Source organism: Podarcis bocagei (assembly GCF_964188305.1).
Source record: "Podarcis bocagei genome assembly, chromosome: 7".
NCBI lineage: Eukaryota > Metazoa > Chordata > Lepidosauria > Squamata > Lacertidae > Podarcis > Podarcis bocagei.
The window spans coordinates 46,096,708-46,117,475 of NC_138132.1; the positions used below are offsets into that span (position 1 = coordinate 46,096,708).

Consider the following 20,768-nt stretch of genomic DNA (forward strand, 5'->3'; position numbering starts at 1 on the left):
GCAAAAATGTCTTGGGGTTGTTTTTGCACATTCCTAATTCAAATCCTAGGAAGTCACCCTTAACTGGCTTAAATTGGGTTCCAACAGAGTATTTTACATTACATCTCAGATTTCTCATTACTTAGGGAAAGAATCAAATTGCTCATTCTAATGACATCTCTCTCTGACTTTTAGTAATGATCTGGAAGCCAGCAAAGCATGGCTAACCTCTGGCTCCTGAGCACATCTACAGACAGTCTAATTATGCATGCTTCTTGGTAATTCACTTGTTTCAGCCATGGCTAAGAGGTGAAATTATCAGTTTCAGGACTACTTATCACTGAAACCAATCAGACAAAATCCATGCATACCTGATGAGTCAGAGAGTCTTAAATAGGGGCAATGGGAGCTGTAGTCTTCATTTTTATTTTCATTTTACTCCTTCAGGGGCAGAATGTGTTGGTGTCATGTTATAGCGTAATTGTGGTAACTATTTGCATAGATTATGGTCAGCTATGAACCTGTGAATGATTACAAAGTTTGTGTGCTTAGAATGAATATTTTTTTTAGGAAAATGAGTTTAGCATGCGCAGCTTACAAATGTAAAAAAAAGAGGGTCCATTATCCAGGAGCTGACAGTCTGCTTACTAATCAGTTATGCTCCATTCTAGCTATAGAAACTGCTCTGAGAAGGGAGATTTTCTGGAAGTGCTTTCTCCTTCTCCTTCTCTTCTTCTAATGGGTTAGAAGAAAGTTGGAGTAGCTGAGAGTGTTTCCATTTCTGAATGAGGAATGTAAGAAACAAGTGAGTGTGATCCATATCTAAAATGACAGAGGGAGAGAATTACATCCTAGAAGGAATAATGGACTCAGAAATCTGCAGGCAACAATCTTGTGCCCATTACTGAATCAGTGAGCACAACACTCAGAACTGGTTCATAATTTTCCCAGCCTTGCTTTAATTTTGGGAGATACATGGGCATCAGAGGGAAGGGTCTTAGTTGCACAGTATCTGCTTTGCATGCAGTAGATTGCCAACATCTCCAAGTAGGGCTGGGACTGTCCCCCATCTGAAACCCCAGAAAGCCACTGCAGATGACACTTAGCTAGATGGATAAATGATCTTTCTCAATCCAAAACAGCTTCCATGTTCCTAACTGGAAAGCAAGACATCAAGGATCCAGCCATTTAGGATCATTTCAGTGTGCTGCTATGGGATTTAGTTAGAGGCCCCTCTGATTAACATTTTATCTTGGAATTATAATTCACAACCTGCTGGTATCCCTATACATGCATACATGTGCATGTGCACACAAACATGGAAGAGTTAATAATAATAATAATAATAATAATAATAATAATAATAATAATAATAATAATAGGTTTATTTGTATCCCGCCCTCCCTGACCGAAACCGGGCTCAGGGCTGCTAACATCAAATATATAACATTGGTATAAAATCAAACAATAATAAAATTACCTTCTAAAAACAAGTCAGGATCAAATTAAAATCTAATTAGATGGCTTTCCACAGGATTTTCCGCAGGATTTTCCCAGGCGAAGCAAGCCTAATCTCCCTGATGTTATTATTTGCAGACCGTAAGGTCCTCAGTGGGGCATACCAGGAGAGGCGGTCCTGTAGGTATGAGGGTCCTAGAGTTAGAGGGTTCTAACTCTCAGATAATATCCATGTGCTGTCTATGTATGTCAACAAACCTACCAGCCAAGACATTATATTTTGCGTAACTTAAGATGGTGGGCATTCAGTGTAGGTGAGGGATGAGCTTGGCTCCCTCAAAAGCACCTAGGGGCCTAGCAAGGAGGAAATTAGTAAGAAGTCAGTTCAGTAAGAAGTCTATCAAATCCCTTGGGTCCATTGGCCACTGCCCAACCTGACTGAACACTAACACTGGGCCTGAGTTCTTGGCTTGAAAAATAATTAAAAGACATTTGAAATGCATGTTTTGAAAGAAAATGCATTTATAATACGCATTTCAATATACATCTCTATGTGGAATATTTAAACGAAAAATTCTAACACTTTACTGTGGAAACAGGATGGGTGAACTTTTGGGCTGGGGTTTGAAGAATGGCACAAACAAGAAACAGATTTACATACATCTGCTTCATGAATTTTTTTTGATGAGCATATGCTCTTCTGTTTGAGTTGGAACAATTCTAATTGTTCTACTGTTTATAATTATAACTGTTCTAAATGTACACGATCAGGGCATGACACTTTCTGAAAAACTATAAAGTAAAAAATCTTAATAAACTTTTATAGTGGCTTGCAGGCCAGCACACAAACCAAGAAACTACTGGACAAACTGTACCATCTACATTCCGTAATACAGTGGTACCTTGGCTTACATATGCGTCAGGTTACATACGCTTCAGGTTACAGACTCCACTAACCCAGAGATAGTACCTCGGGTTAAGAACTTTGCTTCAGGATGAGAACAGAAATTGTGCTCTGGCAGCGCGGTGGCAGCAGGAGGCCCCATTAGCTAAAGCGGTGCTTCAGGTTAAGAACAGTTTCAGGTTAAGAACGGACCTCCGGAATGAATTAAGTACTTAACCTGAGGTACCACTGTATAGCTTTGTGTTAACATTATCCTTTGTATTGATATTAGTAACTTTCAGGTTCTCTTCACTTCAGTGCTTGTATAAACTTTATTGTTGTTGTTTACATCCTTTGAATTGGGGGAAAGAGGGGGAATGTTCAGTTTGTATCCCCCCCCCAATATATTTTAATAACAATAATTTTAAATGCATCCTTTGTTTCTATAAGTGCATTTTATATTGTTCTAAGCTGCCCTGGGACCTTTATAGTGAAGGGCGAATAAGATATAAGAAATAAATAAATATGTGTAGGGAAGCAAAGAGAAAACAACTAGATGCAACTTTTCATACTGTCAGAAAAGGTCAAAGCAAGCCTGACACACTCCTTTTTTGTAAATCTCCTTGAAGGTAATTTGCCCTTTGGGATAACTCAAAAAAATTACACCCTGCAAGGCCATTTGGAGCCTTAAAATACAATTGATTTCTTCATAGTTCTCCCTCCCTCTACTTTGTACTCTGTGGCCATAATGCCTTTTCTTTGGTGCTTACTGCAGAAAACTAACATATTATGGACCACAAAACAGAACATCAGTTTACTCTGTAATTTATTCTTTGTTATGCATTTTTAAGGATGAAGCATAAATAAATATGGCACTAATTGACAAACCCTGAAATCATTTATAAGAAAGTGTGTGAGCAATTGAATGATGTAGTAACAATTCATACAAGAATCCACATGTAACACAGAGGTCTTAAATTGTTTAAGTGGGCATTTTCTTAATGCAGTCAAAAGCGGCATTGTAAATCACATGCATGTAACCCATTGTTTTGAAAAAGGAAAAGATTTAGATCAAGGAATTTAATGACAAAGGTCAGTCACATTTTAAGTAAATGACAACCTAAGAAGACCCTATTATCTGCAAACAAAGTTCTTGTCTAGTCCAGCATTCTGTCCTCACAATGGCCCCAGACTGGCAGTTACAGTTCAAAACATCTGGAGGGCACCAAGTTGGTGAAGGCTGATCCAAGGCATCCATCAGGTGTGTGCCTGTGGCAGATCAACACCTGGTTTATTTTGGGCCAGGGATTTGGCACCCATAAACCGCCCGGGGTGACCTTTCTCCCCCATCCTTTCTGTTTTTGACTTGTCCTTTAAAAGCATGGACATCAGCATCTATTGTAAATTTGGAACTAACTTTGAAACCTCTCTCTGAACTACTTCCTCCTCTGCTAAACATCACTGCAGCAGTGTCTAAGGAAGGGTAGGAGGTGTGTTGGCAAACCACTCTCTGAAGCACCTCCTACCCATTTTGGAAAAGGGAGCTAGCATTTGGGTAAGCTGTAAGTAGAGGAGCGGAGTGAACTGTGAGGAGAGAGGTGGGGCATTTTGTGAGGGTATGGGGTTGGGTGAGGTGTAAAGAGATGGGGCTGGCCACGTTGGCGGGAAGTGGGTAGCAAAGGGCTGGGCAGTGGTGAGTAGGAAGGATTGGAAAGCAAGAAAGGACAGCAGATCCTAGTATTTTTATTTTGGCCCTCAGTAAGTTTCAAATCATCACAGAAGCAACACTGAAGGCTACCTGCTTCACAGTTTAGGCCTTATTGGTTGGCGCAAGGCTGGCAAAACTTTTTCACCACAAGGGCCACATTCCCTTATGAACAGCTTTCCAAAGGCTGTGTGCCATTGGTGGGTGGGGCCAAGGGCAGCAGAGGGTGGAGCAATGAATGTAATTTTTACATTTTATAAAGTAGGCTCATGAGTACATGCATATGCTTGTCTCTTTCTCTCCTTCATCCTGCAGTCAAGAGAAATTATCAAAGCTTAGAATCATAGAACTGTATAGTAGGAAGGGACCACAATGGTCATCTACTCCATCCCCTGCAATGCAGGAATCTTTTGTCCAATGTGGGGCTCAAATCCATGACTGTGAGATTAAGAGTCTCATGCTCTATCAGCTGAACTCTACCAACTGTGCTATCCACTGACATATTCTAACCAGGCAAAAACACTCATTTACCCCTGAGTTAGCCTGAGGTCATAATCATGATAATGTGTGAATGATTCCTCCCTCTCTTTAATCTTCTGAAAATAGTAGGTAGGTGATGGTGGGAATTTGGATCAGGAATATGGCAAGTGTGTGAGGGGTTAACCATTTTGGCAATAACAATTAACAACACCCTAACCCAACCCTTTTTGGGCTGATATATATATCCATACAATTAACATATAGGGAAACAGTACAGTGGAAAGTGGTAACTACTCCATTATATGCCTCACAGTCGCAATCTGAACTGTTTCACACTGTGGCAATTTGTAAAATTTTAACAAAACTGGAGATAAATGCAGAAATCTGGCATTGCTTCTTGTTTGCTATTGAGCTTGTCTAGAGTTTGCAAAGGACCCTGTCCAGGGTCCTGATGCTTGTCTATCGTAAGTTTCATTGCATTTCTAAGACTGCAGGTGCTCTGTAGGTGTCCTTCCTTCACGGGGCATTGAATCCTTTGCACTCTTAGTCATGAAAAGGAGACTTGTAAAGAAGTCAGGTCTATTGAATGCAGTGTCTTTTACTACTAGGGTAAACATTTAAGAATCAGCTGTAAGTGCACAAATGCAAGATCAGTTAATGAAGGTGCGTTATGGCTTGGATTTTGATTATTTTTGCAATGTTTGCAAATGGGGTGGTTAAATCAAGGCAAAAGGGTGCATTGTTTCACAGTGAATGCTTATGAGAAAGGGTGTGTGTGTGCGCACGCCTGCACGTGTGTCCCAATCCAGATCAGTGATTGGGAGTACATAAGGAGCGAATGTAGTTATTCCAATTGGCTTAACACAAGGCTAAGATATTGTCTGTGAGGCATAAGCTTATTTTAATATACTTGAGCTTTACACAGCAGCCAGCTGTTCTTGTGAACAAAATCTTATCTGTAAAGTGTTGGGATTTTTTAAACAAATCCAAAATATGTCTCATGTGGGACCACTTAAATTATTTCTAAGCAAAACCTGTAGGTATGAAAGTTCATTGTTCTTTTTTTTTTAAGCGTTTATTAATTTTCCAATAAAAACATCCAATTAACATATCAAATCAAATCCAATAAAAAATAAAAACTAAAATAAAAAGGTCCAATTGTCTTCCAAATTGTAATAATTTTGTTTTGACTTCCCACGGTCTGAATTTCCAGAGTCAAAATGTGGAAGGGGAAAATCGGACATGGAATTATGAATAACATTGAGGATGATGAGAGGCAGGACTATGATGTTGAATGCGCTTCGAAATTCAGACCAAAAGTTCATTGTTCTTAGTTCTAAGGCTCAGGGGTGTCATATTAGTTCACAATCCAGCCATAAATGCATGCTTCTATTCTGCCTGGAACCAATAAACATACATAACATACTATCTTGGTTCATTATAATTTATTGTGAATGTGTCATGTTCTACATCTTATGAATTCTGATAACCTTCCATACCAGTTAGATTCCACCACAGTTGTTAAAAATAATAATCTTCTTTTTCTTTCCCAAGCAAATGTTCTTAGCAATGTTGCCCTTATAGCAGGTATCAACAATGGAGGGATTGCACAGAGTTGCTGATACAGTTAATCTGTCCTGCTAGTCAGAACTTCTAAGATCAGTCACTTGATAAATCCAGACTATCAACATTATCCAGTTCCAATATTTGGCAAGGGCCTGTAACCTTTTGGAGCTTTTGGGTATCTATGAAAGTTTTCAGCCACAAAACACTGATTTCCCAGAAAAACTCAGCCCCCTCCCTACAAAAACAGACAAGAATATTCCCATGCACACCACAAACAAAATGACAGACAAAAAAAGCAGGTTAACAACACCCCACAAAAGAGACAGCTCCAGAGCAAACAACTAATCCATAGCTTATTGGTTCTTGTTTTTTGTTCAAATCAGAAGATCAGGGGGCTTTGGTGGCCAGTAACAAATAATTAGAGAGGTGAGAGTAGGAGACTTTGCTTGTCCTTCACACACACCCCAACCAAGAGCAGGAATATTCCCCATCACCCCTCCTGGAATTAAAGCTCTTTGCAGAGCATCACATTAGCCACACAGTGAAGGATTGCTCCCTCCTCTCAATTGCTGTTGTGCAGAGACAGCAAGGGGAAGAAGGTATCAGGCAGGAAGGAGGCTGTCAGTTAGGCAGAAAGTTGGGCATACCTTTTTCTGAAAGATGCAGCCAGCAATCACAGGTAGGTTTCAGCTCCTTAATTGGGTTTTCCCATTTTGCCTGCCTCTCTTTCCTGCCTGATGCCCCACCCCCTGGGCAATCCAATCCAGCCTGTAGTGATCTGTGCCTGTCTGAACACGACTTCTCCAATCCCCAAGTCTCTCCAAATAAGAATAAACTCAGCCAAATCCAGTGCACACCCTAATGAGAACATTAAAAAGCAAAAACACAACTGGCTGCAACAGGCTATCCTTTTCCTTATTTAGTTGTACCTTCAAGATGCTATTGTTATTGGGCATTGTGCTCCACCAAAATTGTTCTCCACTTAAAACCAGTTCAATGTCTCCTTTGTCACAGCTTATTCCTTATGGTTCTTCCTTACACCGTGGATCAAGTATGAACTTATTTCAGAGTATTCAGCAAAACTGACAGTAGTGTAACTATCTGTGATGCAATTATAAAAGCTTGAGTAACTGACAACAGTGGACCTCCAGTTACATATTTAGAACTACTCTATGCCACACATCTTCTAAGAAATGTCTCTCCACATTATGGTGATTTACATCACCCAAGTACTCTCTTCTATGGATTTTTGCATCATTAAGGAACATGTCACCTTCTATTGGATTCTGCTATCGCACAGAGCACATGCAACACAATCAGATGCAGAAACACAACTCTTTCATTTCATCACATAATATAATGAGTAGGAGGATGGCTTCAAATACATAGTAAGTGTGAAATCTGTCCCGATGCATATTTCGACTGTTTTATCCATTGGCATTGTGTGACATCCACAAAAGCTGTTTTTGTTCTTGCAGTGCAGATCTGACTCTACTTTGTAAGTGGTTATGATTCACAGTCCTGTAAGTGATTATGATTTGCAAGTGGCTTAACTGGATTCAGTCTGCTCTTTCTCTTTATATTGACTTGATTATAATAATGTTTTTTTAAAAAAAATAATCCCAAAGATGACGATCTATTTCCTGGGGCAGTAATGAAATGGATGCTTGTTACTATACTGAACTTCAGTTCATATACAGCTGAATTCTGAATGATGGGTGAGCCAAATGGCCACAGCACTAAGATTTCCCATGGACATCTGGTTGGCCACTATGAAGACAGGATTTGGGACTATATGGGCCTTTGACCTTATCCAACATGGTTCTTCCTACATTCTTACCAAGTGGCATTATAACCCCACAGGGAGAATTAGGGCTCCATTCCCATAGCTAACTCAGCATAATAATAATAATAATAATAATAATAATAATAATAATAATAATAAATTTTATTTATATCCCGCCCTCCCTAGCCGAAGCTGGGCTCAGGGCGGCTAACAACAGTCAAAATAGTCCAACATCCTAAAACATTCATTATAAAATTAACTAAATCAAATTAAAATGAAATTAATGGCAACCATCAAACAAAATTTTGTGCAGATTGCCAGAGGAGGGGGTTTCTTCTTCCTGCACTTTTTAGTGGCTGCAAAGAGATAATTGTAAACATGACCAGAAGCTACAGAAAATACAGGTTATGATTTGAAATGGCCATTTTGTGCCTCCTGGCCATTTTAATTTATGGGTGTTTCTAGAATCCTTCTTATCCTAAGTTTCCCCCTGTGTTTCATATTGTCTGGTCTTGCTTCTGAGATGGGACAGGAGCATAAGGAATGTTCCACTGTTCTGTTCATTTTGGATTGCAAACACAATGCTGTGCATTTTTTAGAAATTTCAGATCCTTCAGTTCACTCATGGGGACCCTCTTCCTACACTTGTGCTAAAAAACAATCTGGATTTGACGGTACACATGACTATATCAAGTGCTTGACTAATACATATGTGAACTCACATGCATTGATGCAGCTGCTTGCTGCTACCAACAAGTAAGCTGGAGGAGGCTAGGTAAAGTAGGAGAGGTCCCATCAAAGGATCTAACCCAGAACATGCCTTGAATACAACAGCAGTTGTTGGGTGTTTTGCCTTTTCATCCATGGCTGACTCAGTTCCCTCAGCCACTGTTACAAGGCAGGTCTAGCCCATTCTTTCTCCTCATTGTTCCAGGGCTTTTGTTTCAATGGCAATCCAGAGTGAGTGCAGAAAGCAGTGTTTTGTTTTTTGTTTTTTTACTCAGAATTGGCCTTGTGACTTAGATCAGACTTTGTCTGCAGCATAATAACTGAAGGCAAATCTGAATGAGAGCATTGTATCCTTGCCAGTACTATGATGCTAAACCATGCAAAGAAAGAAAACAATGGCACTGAGCAGAAGTGGGAGCACATTCACCATTGCTAGCAAGGCAAGGAACAGGCAGACTCAAAAGGAAGAAAAAAGTTATAGTGACCTTCCCCATACACACTAGGGCTGTGCCCCCCTGCCAACTAAATGTTTAAAAAACAGTTAAGCATGTTGCAGAGAGGGGAAGGAGACACTGCATCCAATCCACCCCCATGTTTAATCATGGTTTTAGAAACCCAATTAAATCCACAATTGGAAGTGGGGTGACAGAAGGAGATGTGTGCCTCTTGCCCCCTTCTTGGCAGCACTGCAGCCAGCAGGATTGTATACTCCACTCATCAGCTGGTAAGTGGAGGTTTCAATCTTGCCAGTTGCTTCTTTCCTTCTGTGTGCACATGCTAGTGAAATGGATCCCAGCAGTCAGCAGGATGATACTTTGCACTCGCTAGTTGGTCAGAGGAGAGTGCAATCCTGTTGGGGTCTGCTTCCCCCAGCTTGTTCCCTGTGGGAAGGAGCTAGAGAAGTAGGCCTCTGTAACCATCAGGATTGAACCCTCCACTGGGAACAAGGGCACATAGCCAAAGCATACTGTGGGTCTCTTTGAGGTCTCTCTTGCAACAGTCCTATATTGTTCTTTGCAGCGACTGCCACCTGCCTCTCCTTCCTGCAGCCCACGACTCCAAATATTTCACTCTGGGTGGGGCAATCTGACCCAGGGCAATTCAGGGCTGTCTTGACATGTTCCAGCAAAATTCTGGATTCACCTGAAATGGCCCTATTCAGTTCACAGTACATACACTTTTGAGCCAAAATCAGTTTTCTGTAGAAATATATAATCATGTGACATGATTAATTGGAAGGGGGAGGAGACTGTTGCCACCACTTGTGGGTTAATTGTGGGTCACAGAGTAGAAGAAAAGTGACAGAAAACAGAAAACCACATGCAGCAACTGTGAAATGAGAGGCAGGAATGACAGGCTAATTTTGTGTGAATAAGCCTAAGGCACTACTATTTTATTTCTTTTAAAAATGTTTTATTTTTAAATTGCCATTAACACATTTTCTAAACTAGGAGACCATCTAGATTTGCTACATCTTAATCTCCTATTTTGTTAATTTGTTATATTGTTTTTTAAAGAAAGGCAGAAAGATAAGCTGGCATCTTAGATGGTTGCATTACAAAATTCTATTCGAATACACCTTTATCAAACAAAAATCAATCCTCATTATAATTCCCTCCCCACCACCACCACTTTGATGCAGACTACAAAGCACTGCAGAACAGCTCAGCATGCTGCCAAATCATTTTAACCTAACCCAGCAAGACATACACTGGAACCATAGCAGTAAATATGGATTTTGAATTAAAGATCAACAATTAACTAGACCTAGACTTATTCACTTTTATTTCTCCCTCTCATCTCCAATTAGTCATTGCTTTATTTCTGTCATCAACTACATATGTCTTTTTTCTTCTTCTTTTACTGGTTGTGTAACTCAATGGCTGCTGAATAATCTGAAATGGCATTGAAAACAGTGGAAAGAACACTGCAGTGTGTATAAATATATGGGATGGAGTCATAAGAAAGCGAGTAAGGAAGAGCTATGGTGTTTCCCAAAATGTAGAATCACCATCGCATGTTTTCTATAGTGCTACATGCAGTATTTATTCCTAGGGTTCCTATAACACAAAGTTTTGCATATAATGGATTCTGGTTCAAGCCTCTATCTGCATAAATCACCTCTAACAATTACTGTGTAGACTTTGTGGCCATCTATTTTGTCTGTGTGTTTGTGTGTGGACCACTGGTTAGAGTCTGTGGCCCCCTCAGATGGTCTGAGACTACAACTCCCATCACCCCTCACCACTGGCTATGCTGGCTAGAGCTGATGGGAGCTAGAGTCCAAGAACACCTAGATTTGTTCTAGTAAGGCTTCATCCAAGTCTTCAGTCTGGCTTCATGGTCTATAGCAGACACCCACCGTAAGGTCACTTCTGTTTCTCTCTCCTACACATGCTTCCAAAATAATGTGGACGTAGGGTGTGCAGACTTCAGATTATGCTTTTTACAAGAACTCCAAGGATTCACCCACCAAAGCCAGGTTCAAAATATACATTTAGAAATACACTCAGAATTGAAGAATTCTAAGCTCAAGAATTTGCTATGCAGACATAACTTGATGCAAACTGCTTCAGAAATAATGAGGAACATGGCAGCAGGTATAGAAAGGTGAGCAGTGAACAAATTCAATGGCAGCTGAGAGCATAGAAGCAGGTGTGGAGAAGAGGGGAGCAAATTATAGCATCTGGGAAGAGGTTCTATAATATGACAATGAGAAGCTTAATATTTAGCTGGTACATGGCAGAAGGACAGTGGAAATAAGTCATGATAAGGATGGCCTTTAGACTACTAAGCTCCACAAGGTGGTCTGAAGACTAACCTCATAGGTTCCAGCCTCCTGGAGTATCTAGGAAACACAGCTCCTGCCACATCCTATGAAAAGGAAGCCAGAAATCCTACTGGCAGGGATGGCATGGACTGTTCTCATTTTCCACCCTGGTCAGAACAGGATGTGGCCACATGCCGTAGCTGCCAGTCACTCACATGCCCATTCTTAAAGCCAGCCTGCAGACCACTTGTGTATTGTACATACTTAAACAAAAATACTAAACCCATGTGGAATTTTTACAGGAAATGTCTGCCTTGAAACAGGATAGCAGAGATGCATAGGTGAATGCATGTGAAAGGGACATGAACCAGATTGAAACTGATCCATCACTAGCCAATTCCACCCTGTGAGAAAACTAACTTAGCAGCAGATATATTTAACAATCAATCAACCTTCATCTGGTTTCTATTTCCCATATACAACATTTTAATTGCAAACAAGCATTGTCTGTATTAGCATACAAACAGGACAGTGTTTGAGAGGTACTCTAGGAAAGTCAATATAGTCAACAAGGTAAGCTAGCACCAGAAGCACCACTTACTCTGTGCAAATTTCGGAGGGTTGTCGTTGACATCGGTGAGTGTAATTGTCACAGTGGTGGTTCCAGACAATCCGCCCATGTGCCCACCCATATCTTTTGCTTGGATGACCACCGTGTATTCCTCTTTGGCTTCCCGGTCCATGTTTGAAAGAGCCGTTTTAATAATTGCTGAAAGGAAAGAAAGAGAAGACAAACAATAGAGAGGAAGTTTACAGGGCAACACACAATTGACCAAGAACAGGTTAAAGAGTAGTAGGGGTGCTTTTCCTGAAGCTGTATGTGTTTGGGTAAAATGCATTAAATACTTTTATTCAATACCAGCCCTGATCCATCAGGGCTTATTTTCTCAGTATTAACAAAAGATCCCCTCTTGTGCATTCTCCACCCCTCCCTTCTGCATGCTTGGTGTTTGGGTAGTCAGCCTCCCCAGCTTCCCATTCTTCTGTGGCAGCTCAAGAAAAACATTGTGATATAACTCCTCTAATGGGGCCTTTTTAGAGCATGCAGTGCTGACAGCCAGGGAGGCTGCAATAAGTATTTAATGGAAAGAAGAAAACACCCAGGCCATCATCAGCGACCTCACAATGATAAGTTAATCTCATCCCCACACCAACTGAATCTCTAAATAAATTCTAAAGCAGCCTATAAATGATGGATTATTTTTTAAACAATACTCATTCCTGCAAAGAAAAACTTTTTTTAAAAAAATGGAGGACAGGTAGAAAACTGGTTTTTCCACAATCTCAGTTGGGTGCAATGGTCCAAAGCAGCAGACTTGCAGTAATCAAAGAGCGTTTAGTGTGGGTGTGGAAGTGCATGTTTTGCTATTAAGTCTATTAGTTGCTAGGTGATCAATCTATTAGCAGCCAAATTCATAACAGTATAGAAGTTTTCCTTGAGGGGATGCCCCCTACTAATCCAGTTTTTGAATCATTTTTTAAATGAAATCATTTGTCTGTGAAAAGAGAGCAAGAAGTTCAAGTTATGGAATCATCTTAGTAATAAGTGAAGCGTTAAGAGTGTCAAGGGGAATTCAATCCACCAGTGCAGTGGGCTTTTAAAATCACTGTGCTCCAGGGGTTTCTTTCTCAGGCATGGGAAGAAGCAGAAGAAGGGGGTGGGGAAACCCCACTTCTATCCAGGAGCTTATCCTCTTGGAGCTCTCAGCTGGATGACTCTGTGTATGTGGAAACATTTACAATTATACACTATTCAGGTCTTCCATTAACAATAGTATTATTTGAAAAGTGGCAATTCTCTAACACAGTGAGATCATGCAGCCCATTTCTTTGTATTGGGGCACAGCTGAGATATATTTAGATTGACATTAGTGAGAAACATAAAAAGCCTTGAAATCCAGAAAGCTGGAACTAACTCAATATAGGCTCTGGGAGTAATTATGTGAACATTTTTTAAAAAACAACAACAACCTAGTGATAACTACAATCCTGTAGTGGTTGAGGAAGAAGAGGAAGAGGGAAATAAGGGAAATAAGAGTATGCTGGATCAGACCAATGCCCCATCTAGCCCAGCATCCTGTTCTCACCTTGACCAATCAGATGCCTGTGGGAAGCCCTCAAGGAGGATCTGAGCAGAAGAGCTCTCTCTCCTCCGGTGGTCCCCAGCAACCAGTTGTGGAGGCAGAGCATAGTAGTCATGGCTAGTACCCATTGATAGCCTTATCCCAGGCTTCCTCGACCTCGGCCCTCCAGATATTTTGAGACTACAATTCCCATCATCCCTCACCACTGGTCCTGTTAGCTAGGGATCATGGGAGTTGAAGGCCAAAAACATCTGGAGGGCCGAGGTTGAGGAAGCCTGCCTTATTCCATGGATTTTATTTAAATGGCTTCTTTTTTAAAGTCATCTAGGTTGGAAGCAATCACTACCTCTTGCGTGAGTGATTTCCATAGTTTAACTATGCTCTGTGTGAAGGAAGAGGATGGCAAAAATTGGTAGGTTCAGATCCAGTAGCAGGTTTTAGGGGTTTGGCAATGCTTGGCTGAAAGGAGAACAGAGCATGTGAAGTTCTCAAATTCTTCTTCAGCTCAGCTTAAAATCCAAGCTGGGGAAGATATGATAGTTTATGCCCTCCTTTGAAAAGCTGCTCTTGAGAAAACTTGAAGGAGAGTCCACTCTTCTCAGAGGAACTTATTGCCACCCTCAATGGTCCCATTTGGAGTCAGTTTTGCTCCCCCCCCATCAGTTTCCAGGGGACATTCTTTCTAATCACTCCTCTAGGTAAAGCAGGTGACGATAGATAGATAGATGATAGATAGACAGATGAAAGATAGATAGATGATAGATGAATATATAGAAAGATATAGATGGATGGATTTGCTCAGAATTAACTGAAATATTTTCTAAGTTGTGGAGGTGGGGTGCAGAGATGCCCCCACTAATTTTCAACACAATGGCATGTGAGCCACTGCAGTTCACCCATCTTCAGTGAGAGAGATATCAACATCTGGAAGTTTTCCTTGTATGACTGCGTACTTCCATTATTGTGTGCAGAATGTCAGAGAGCTTTGTGGAAGGACAGGTCTCTCCCCTCTTCCAACAAACTATTCAGGCTGCTGTGAGTGGCAAGAAACCAGGGATCACAAAAGTGGTGCTTGTGGGCAACTAGGTGCCTTCAGAGACCTTCTCTGGTGTCCACAGGGTACCTTCTTCCCCCACTGAAATTAAGATCGAAAGAAGAATCTTTTTGTAGCCAGTAGAATAGTTCGCATTGTGCACTTGTTTGCAGGGTGTGTGTGTGTGTGTGTGTGTGTGTGTGTGTGTGTGTGTGTGTGGTGTCCACGGCAGTCTTTCCTGTTTGAAAATGTGCCCATTAGACCCCAGACATTTGGCAACCCCTGCAATAAACAACTTAAAACCTTATTTTTGCCTGCTTTTCCATTTCCATGTTTGCTTCCACTGTTGACTCTTCCCCTTTCCCCCATCTAATTCCCCCCTTTTTTGAATCCAGTGTTTGCTTTTCGAAATACATCCTTTAAAAAAACCTCAGTCACATAGACCACAAGGGTATATTTTCTCCAATTCAGGTTCTGAGACAGATTGGGCAAATTGCTGAGTATGAATTTAAGAGCTCCTTGAAAAGTAAATCTCATTCTACCACTGTTTTATTTGCTCTTGGGCAATATGACACCAATAGCCATTTTAGGAGAATAATGAGAATAATAAATAGCAACCTTTAAAACAAGACTCTAATGTTAGGGGACAATTTAAGGAGATGTTTAAGTATGGTTTATGGCCAAAATATTTGCTTGTCCATATATGCTTCTCTACCTTTAAACTGCAGGGCTTGGGGGAATATTGAGAAAGGAGTAAATGGCAGTGTGCCACCTCCCTTTCTCTCATCATTTTATTTCTTTCTTCCTTTCTCAGACCTTGCCTGGCAACTTGGAGGAGTGGGCGGCTAGCATTCCTTCAGTGGTCAGATTTGGTGCTGGATCTAATGCTATAATAAAAGCCTAGGTTTGCATTCAAACCAGCAACTAAGGCTTAAAGCTTTAAGGTTTATTTTATTATAGAAAGATAAGATTAAAACAGTTTAGGTTAACGCAATGACAGAATATTATGAAACATGGAAAGGATTTGCTGGGATAATTAATAACTAGGATACAAAGAAAGGGAGGAGGAGGAGGTCTAAGAAAGAAGGCAATGACAGTTAAGGATCTGAAAATAATGAATTTGTTTTTAAATGTTTTTAATGGTTTGTGATGTATTTTTGTATTTTTCTTTTTTTTCCTGTCACTTTTTCTTATTTTGAATTTTTACTCATATGGTGGGAAGGGGTTTTTTTTTTTTTCTACTTTGTCAACTATTTTTATTTTGTATTTCCTCTGTTTCTATTTCATTTTTTCTTTTTTGTAACATTTTGAAAATTTCAATAAATATCTTTAAAAAAACAAACAAACCAGCAACTAAGGAGATAGTGCTATTGGGCAAGCAGGAATGTTTGTGCTGATGGAACAATCTACCATCTCTTCACCCTACATGGGAAGGCTATGGGGCACATGACGGGGAGGAATGGGAGAAAGTCTGTGAGCTTGCACAACTATTCAGTTGAATGCAGAGTTTGGCAATAATTATATTACTTACACCCATAAGATAAATTTTGCCCAGTTCATACTGTTTTTGGTAGGAAAGCTTGGATTCCTCCTCATGGTTTCCCAAATAGGTGACTGTTGCTGTCAAGTCTTGCAGCAACATCTGGTGGATTGCCTGGTAGGCATGAATATATTTCATTTAAATCTTTATATTTCTGTGTTCCTAAATAGGTGTTAATTGCCTGCTGGCAAAATAAAAATAAATTAGCAAGCAATATACAACAGCAACAAAAACCCCATCAGACGATTGAGTGGCATATTAGCACAATAGCACAAATTAAGCCCTTTTATAACAGTGCAATAAAATGAGAATTTCCCTCTTAACTGTGCTTCAACACTAACAATGCTAGAGCTTGGCAAGTGTATTATTAGTGATTAATTATTATTTTATTTTTAAATTTTTGTATTGCACTTTTCACCATCTAGGTCTCAAAGTGGCTTACACCGATAGAAAATATACAAAACTTAAAATACAAATTAAACCTCAAATATTTAAAATTTCAGAAATTTAAATGAAGATCAGCATATTTATTTTTTTTTAATTAGATGTGCATTCACAATGCAAATACCACCTGAAATAAAACTGTTTTAACCAGGTGACCGAAACTCATCAGTGACAGGGCCTATCTGAGTTTTACTGGGAGAGAGCTTCACAGAGTTGGGCCCTCAACAATGAAGGCACAATTTCCTCTACTCCATGGGGGACCAAAATGATTTCAGTGAACAACTTAAGATGTACAGGCTAAGGTAGTTCTTAAGGTATCCTGAGCCTAAGTTATTCACACTAGTACACACACTTGCACACTAGTACAAGAACTTTGTTTTGTTCCCTACTATGGTCATTGCTGGAGGGTTGCATGTTCTGCATCCCTATTCTAGAGCATCTGATGAAGTCCAGGAAGCTACAATCACATAGCTCTTAAAAAACACACACTCAGAAATGTGGAAACTTTGTTCTGATTTAGCTCCTTTTATTTAAAGAGTAATTTTCAGTGTCACCTGTCTGATATAATCAGAGACAAATAGAATTATGTGTATATTCCCATATAACTTTGCACATCATTTACTGCCAACTGAATAAGAGGGTAAATGGAGCAGAGAAAGGGAGATAGACTCTCCTGAAAATTGTATAATGCATCTAACTTTCTGAATATGTTTGATTCAAACTATACTCTATTCGAGAGAGAGAAATGGGCAGCTCATAAATGTACCTAGACATCAATCCCTGTATGAGTCATGGAACAAGAGATTTGCATCAAGGCCACACATTCATTTTAAAAACAAATGATAAACAAAATGAGTGAGCTGCTTTTGATTTAATTAATAAAAAAAATGAATGAGAATTCAAACAAATGAGTTCCAAATGATAATCCACTCATTTTTCATTCATTTCTCATCTGTTTCATTTGTTGTTGTTGTTGCTGTTGTTTTAATTGGAACCTGGCTTTAATAGCATGTACAGGTCACAGAATGGGATGGAGGGGGAGGGAGGGGGAGAGAGCAGTTAGATAAAATATGAAATATTTTAAATTGCCTGCAAAAAGGAGACTTTTTCTCTTTCTATCTGAAAGGTCTGTCCCTCAGGATGGTAGCAGAATGCTTGAAAAATGCATCTCAGTATAACAGAAAAGACCAGCAAACTAGCTAGGAATGAGGGAGCTATTTCACTCAGTTTCCACTTAAAGTTGAACCCACTTAATCCACATTTTCCTAGAGTATATGCAAACCAAAACACAGCCATCCTGCACTTCTCTGAATTTTGCAATTGAATTCTTCACCAAGTAATATATACTTGGGAGCCGCCCAGAGTGGCTGGGGAAACTCAGCCAGATGGTCAAGGTACGGTATAAATAATAAATTATTGTTAATTATTATTATTATACAAAAATGCATATACCAGAATAAAATGTGCATATAAATGCATATATTAGTGAAAATAGCATACAAAAAATGCATTATATTAGGCAAGATTGCATACAAAAATGCATATATTAGGATAATTTCATACTAAAAGTTTTCATGAATTTTCAGTGCTAACTGATATGGAAATATGTAGAACTGAATTTACGATTGGAAAAAAATGAGAAACAAAGAGAAACCAAAGTTGAAAGATACAACACAGGGATCAAAAATCACACAAATAAAAAGGTTGCCCCCCCCCCCGCTTACCCTTCCACCCACAAAAAATTGGAATGTCAGAGGAATGTCAAAATTGGTATATTTGGGAGGAAATAAGACAGTAAATAACAAATAACAAACTAAATATTGATGTATGTATTTTTTATTTCTTAATTATATTTTGTGGTAGTATGGCTGTATTTTTTTTGTGTAAGATAAAATCATTCAATAAAAATTATTTTTAAAAAAATTGGAATGTCAGAAGAGCCTATTAGATCAGGCTGATGACCCATCTAGTCCAGCATTCTGTTCTCACAGTGGCTAACCAAATGCATCATGGGGAACCTGAAAGCTTGTGATTATCAGCCAGTGGCATTCAGAGGCATACCACCTCCAGCAGTCAAGAAAGAACACAGTCATCATAGCTAGTAGGTGCCTATAGCCTTATGCTTCATGTCTAATCTTATTTTAAAGGCATACAAGTTGGTGGCCATTGCTACATCTTCTGGGAGTGAATTCCAGGATTTAACTGTGAGGTGTGTGAAGAAGTACTTTCTCTCTCTCCTCCTCCCCCTCCCGTCTCTGAATCTTCCAGCATTTAGCATCATTGGATGCCCACAAGTTCTAGTTGGAGAATAACAGTTCTTGATCTGCTTTCTTCATGCCAGGCTTAATTTTATACATCTGTAACAGGCCACCTCTTACTCACCTTTTCTTGAAACTGAAAAGCACCAACTGTTGTAACCTTTCACTATAGGGGAGCTGCTTCAACCCCTTGAACGTTTTGCTTGCCCTTTTCTGAACCTATTCCAGCTGTACAATATCCTTCTTTGAAGTGAGGCAACCACTTCTCTCCCCTTCTTCAATTGTTTTCCCTATGTTAAATTTTAGATTATAAGGTCTTTGATGCCGACACCTGTCCTTTTGTACACTGTAAAGCATCATGGATCTCTGATGATGCTATATGAATCATAATAAATATTAAACAATAGCAGTGGTATACTGACAGTTATTAGAATGAAACTGAATTATGTTATGCGATAACGCCTATTTGCTAGGTGGAGGATGAGAAGCAAGATACCAGCTAACTAAGAGGCTTAGTAGAGATTGCTGGCAAGTCCGAGTGGTACTGTTTCAGATTTCTAATTAGCCCTCTGCTTGAAACCAAATGCTCTAAAGCATGAGTAGCCAACATGGTACCCTTTATGATGCTGGACTGCAACCCCCATCAGCCTCAGTGAGCATGGTCAATGGTCAAGGATGATCAGATGTGCAGTCCAGCAACATCTGGAGAATATAATGTAGACTACCATTGCTCTAAAATGTATCATATGGGGGAGAATACCATGGGAGAGCGCAAGTAAATTCAAGTTGTTTGACCCTGAACACCAATAGCTTGAAGAAGAAGCTCTCAGAATGATCAGCAAGAACTTGGAATTTCAGCAACAGTACCCTTGAATACCCATAGCTATTTGTAATTGTCCCTTAAAAAGGAGGTGGGGTAGAATTTGCAAACTACTTAGGATATGATTTTTATATTGTGTTATTCATGCTGGAGTTGTTTTCTTCACTTTTTTTGTGACCAGTAGGAAATGACTCATCTGCCTTCTTTGTTTGCTAAATACTACACCCATTCCTGGCACAGACCTTTGCTTCTGCAGTAATGTAATCAACACATAGTGATTGCTTTATCACCTTTTAGGACATCACCTTCAACACTCCCCACACACATACAAGGAGTTACAAAAAGTGTTCCTCCCCCCTCCCCCCAGCACGTGTGACAGAAACTTGGTTGGATGAAGCAGATGGGCCTGTCCTTGCCGCTGCTTGTCCACCAGGTTTCTCTTACACACAGCAACCCAGGCCTTGTGGGCGGGGAGGGGGGGTTGCAGTGATTTTTAGGAAGTCATTAGTTTGCACAAGGCGTCCTATTGGCAAGACCCAGTTCTCTGAGTGCATGTTCTGGAAGTTGGGCAATAGGGGCAGTACAGGATTCCTATTGGTGTACCAACCTCCCCGCTGCACCAAGGATTCCCTGCCCGAGCTGCTTCAGGTCGTGGCAGATGTCCTCCTGGAGACACCTAGTTTGGTTGTCCTAGGGGATTTTAACATCCATGCCGACACGACCTTACAAGGGGCTGCTCGGGACTTCGTGGAAAGCATGGCCTCCATGGGGCTGTCCCTGAATAAGTCTGGCCCAACTCATAGCCACTGGCATGCCTTAGACCTGGTGTTCACCTCTATGGATGTTGGTGATCTGACACTAAGTAAAAGCGAAACCAAAGAAGTGCCATGGTCAAATAACTTCCTGGTGCAACTGGACTTCTCCGCGACATTCCCCTCTGCAGGGAGGTGGGACCGATTCAGATGGTCCGCCATACCACTTAATGGATCCAGATTGTTTCCAGAGAGTGGTAGGGGATGTTTTATCCCATGTTGATAGCCTTTCAGCTGATTCCCTAGTGGCCCGCTGGAATGTGGAGTTAACCAGGGCTATTGACTGTTTGGCTCCAAAGCGCCCTCTTCGATTGCATGGAGCCCAGAGAGCCCCGTGGTTTTCTACGGATCTGAGGGCAAT

General features: G+C 40.3%; 1 protein-coding gene across 6 annotated transcripts in view; it reads right to left on the reverse strand.

Moving 5' to 3' along the window:
• Positions 1–20,768, reverse strand: part of CDH8 (cadherin 8) — a 239,377-nt gene that overhangs the window by 86,442 nt on the left and 132,167 nt on the right. For all 6 annotated transcript variants that reach the window (XM_081202702.1, XM_081202703.1, XM_081202704.1 and 3 more), the window contains one exon: positions 11,958–12,125. In XM_081202702.1, coding sequence (XP_081058828.1) covers positions 11,958–12,125 — 168 coding nt within the window. The remainder of the gene's footprint in view (positions 1–11,957; positions 12,126–20,768) is intronic.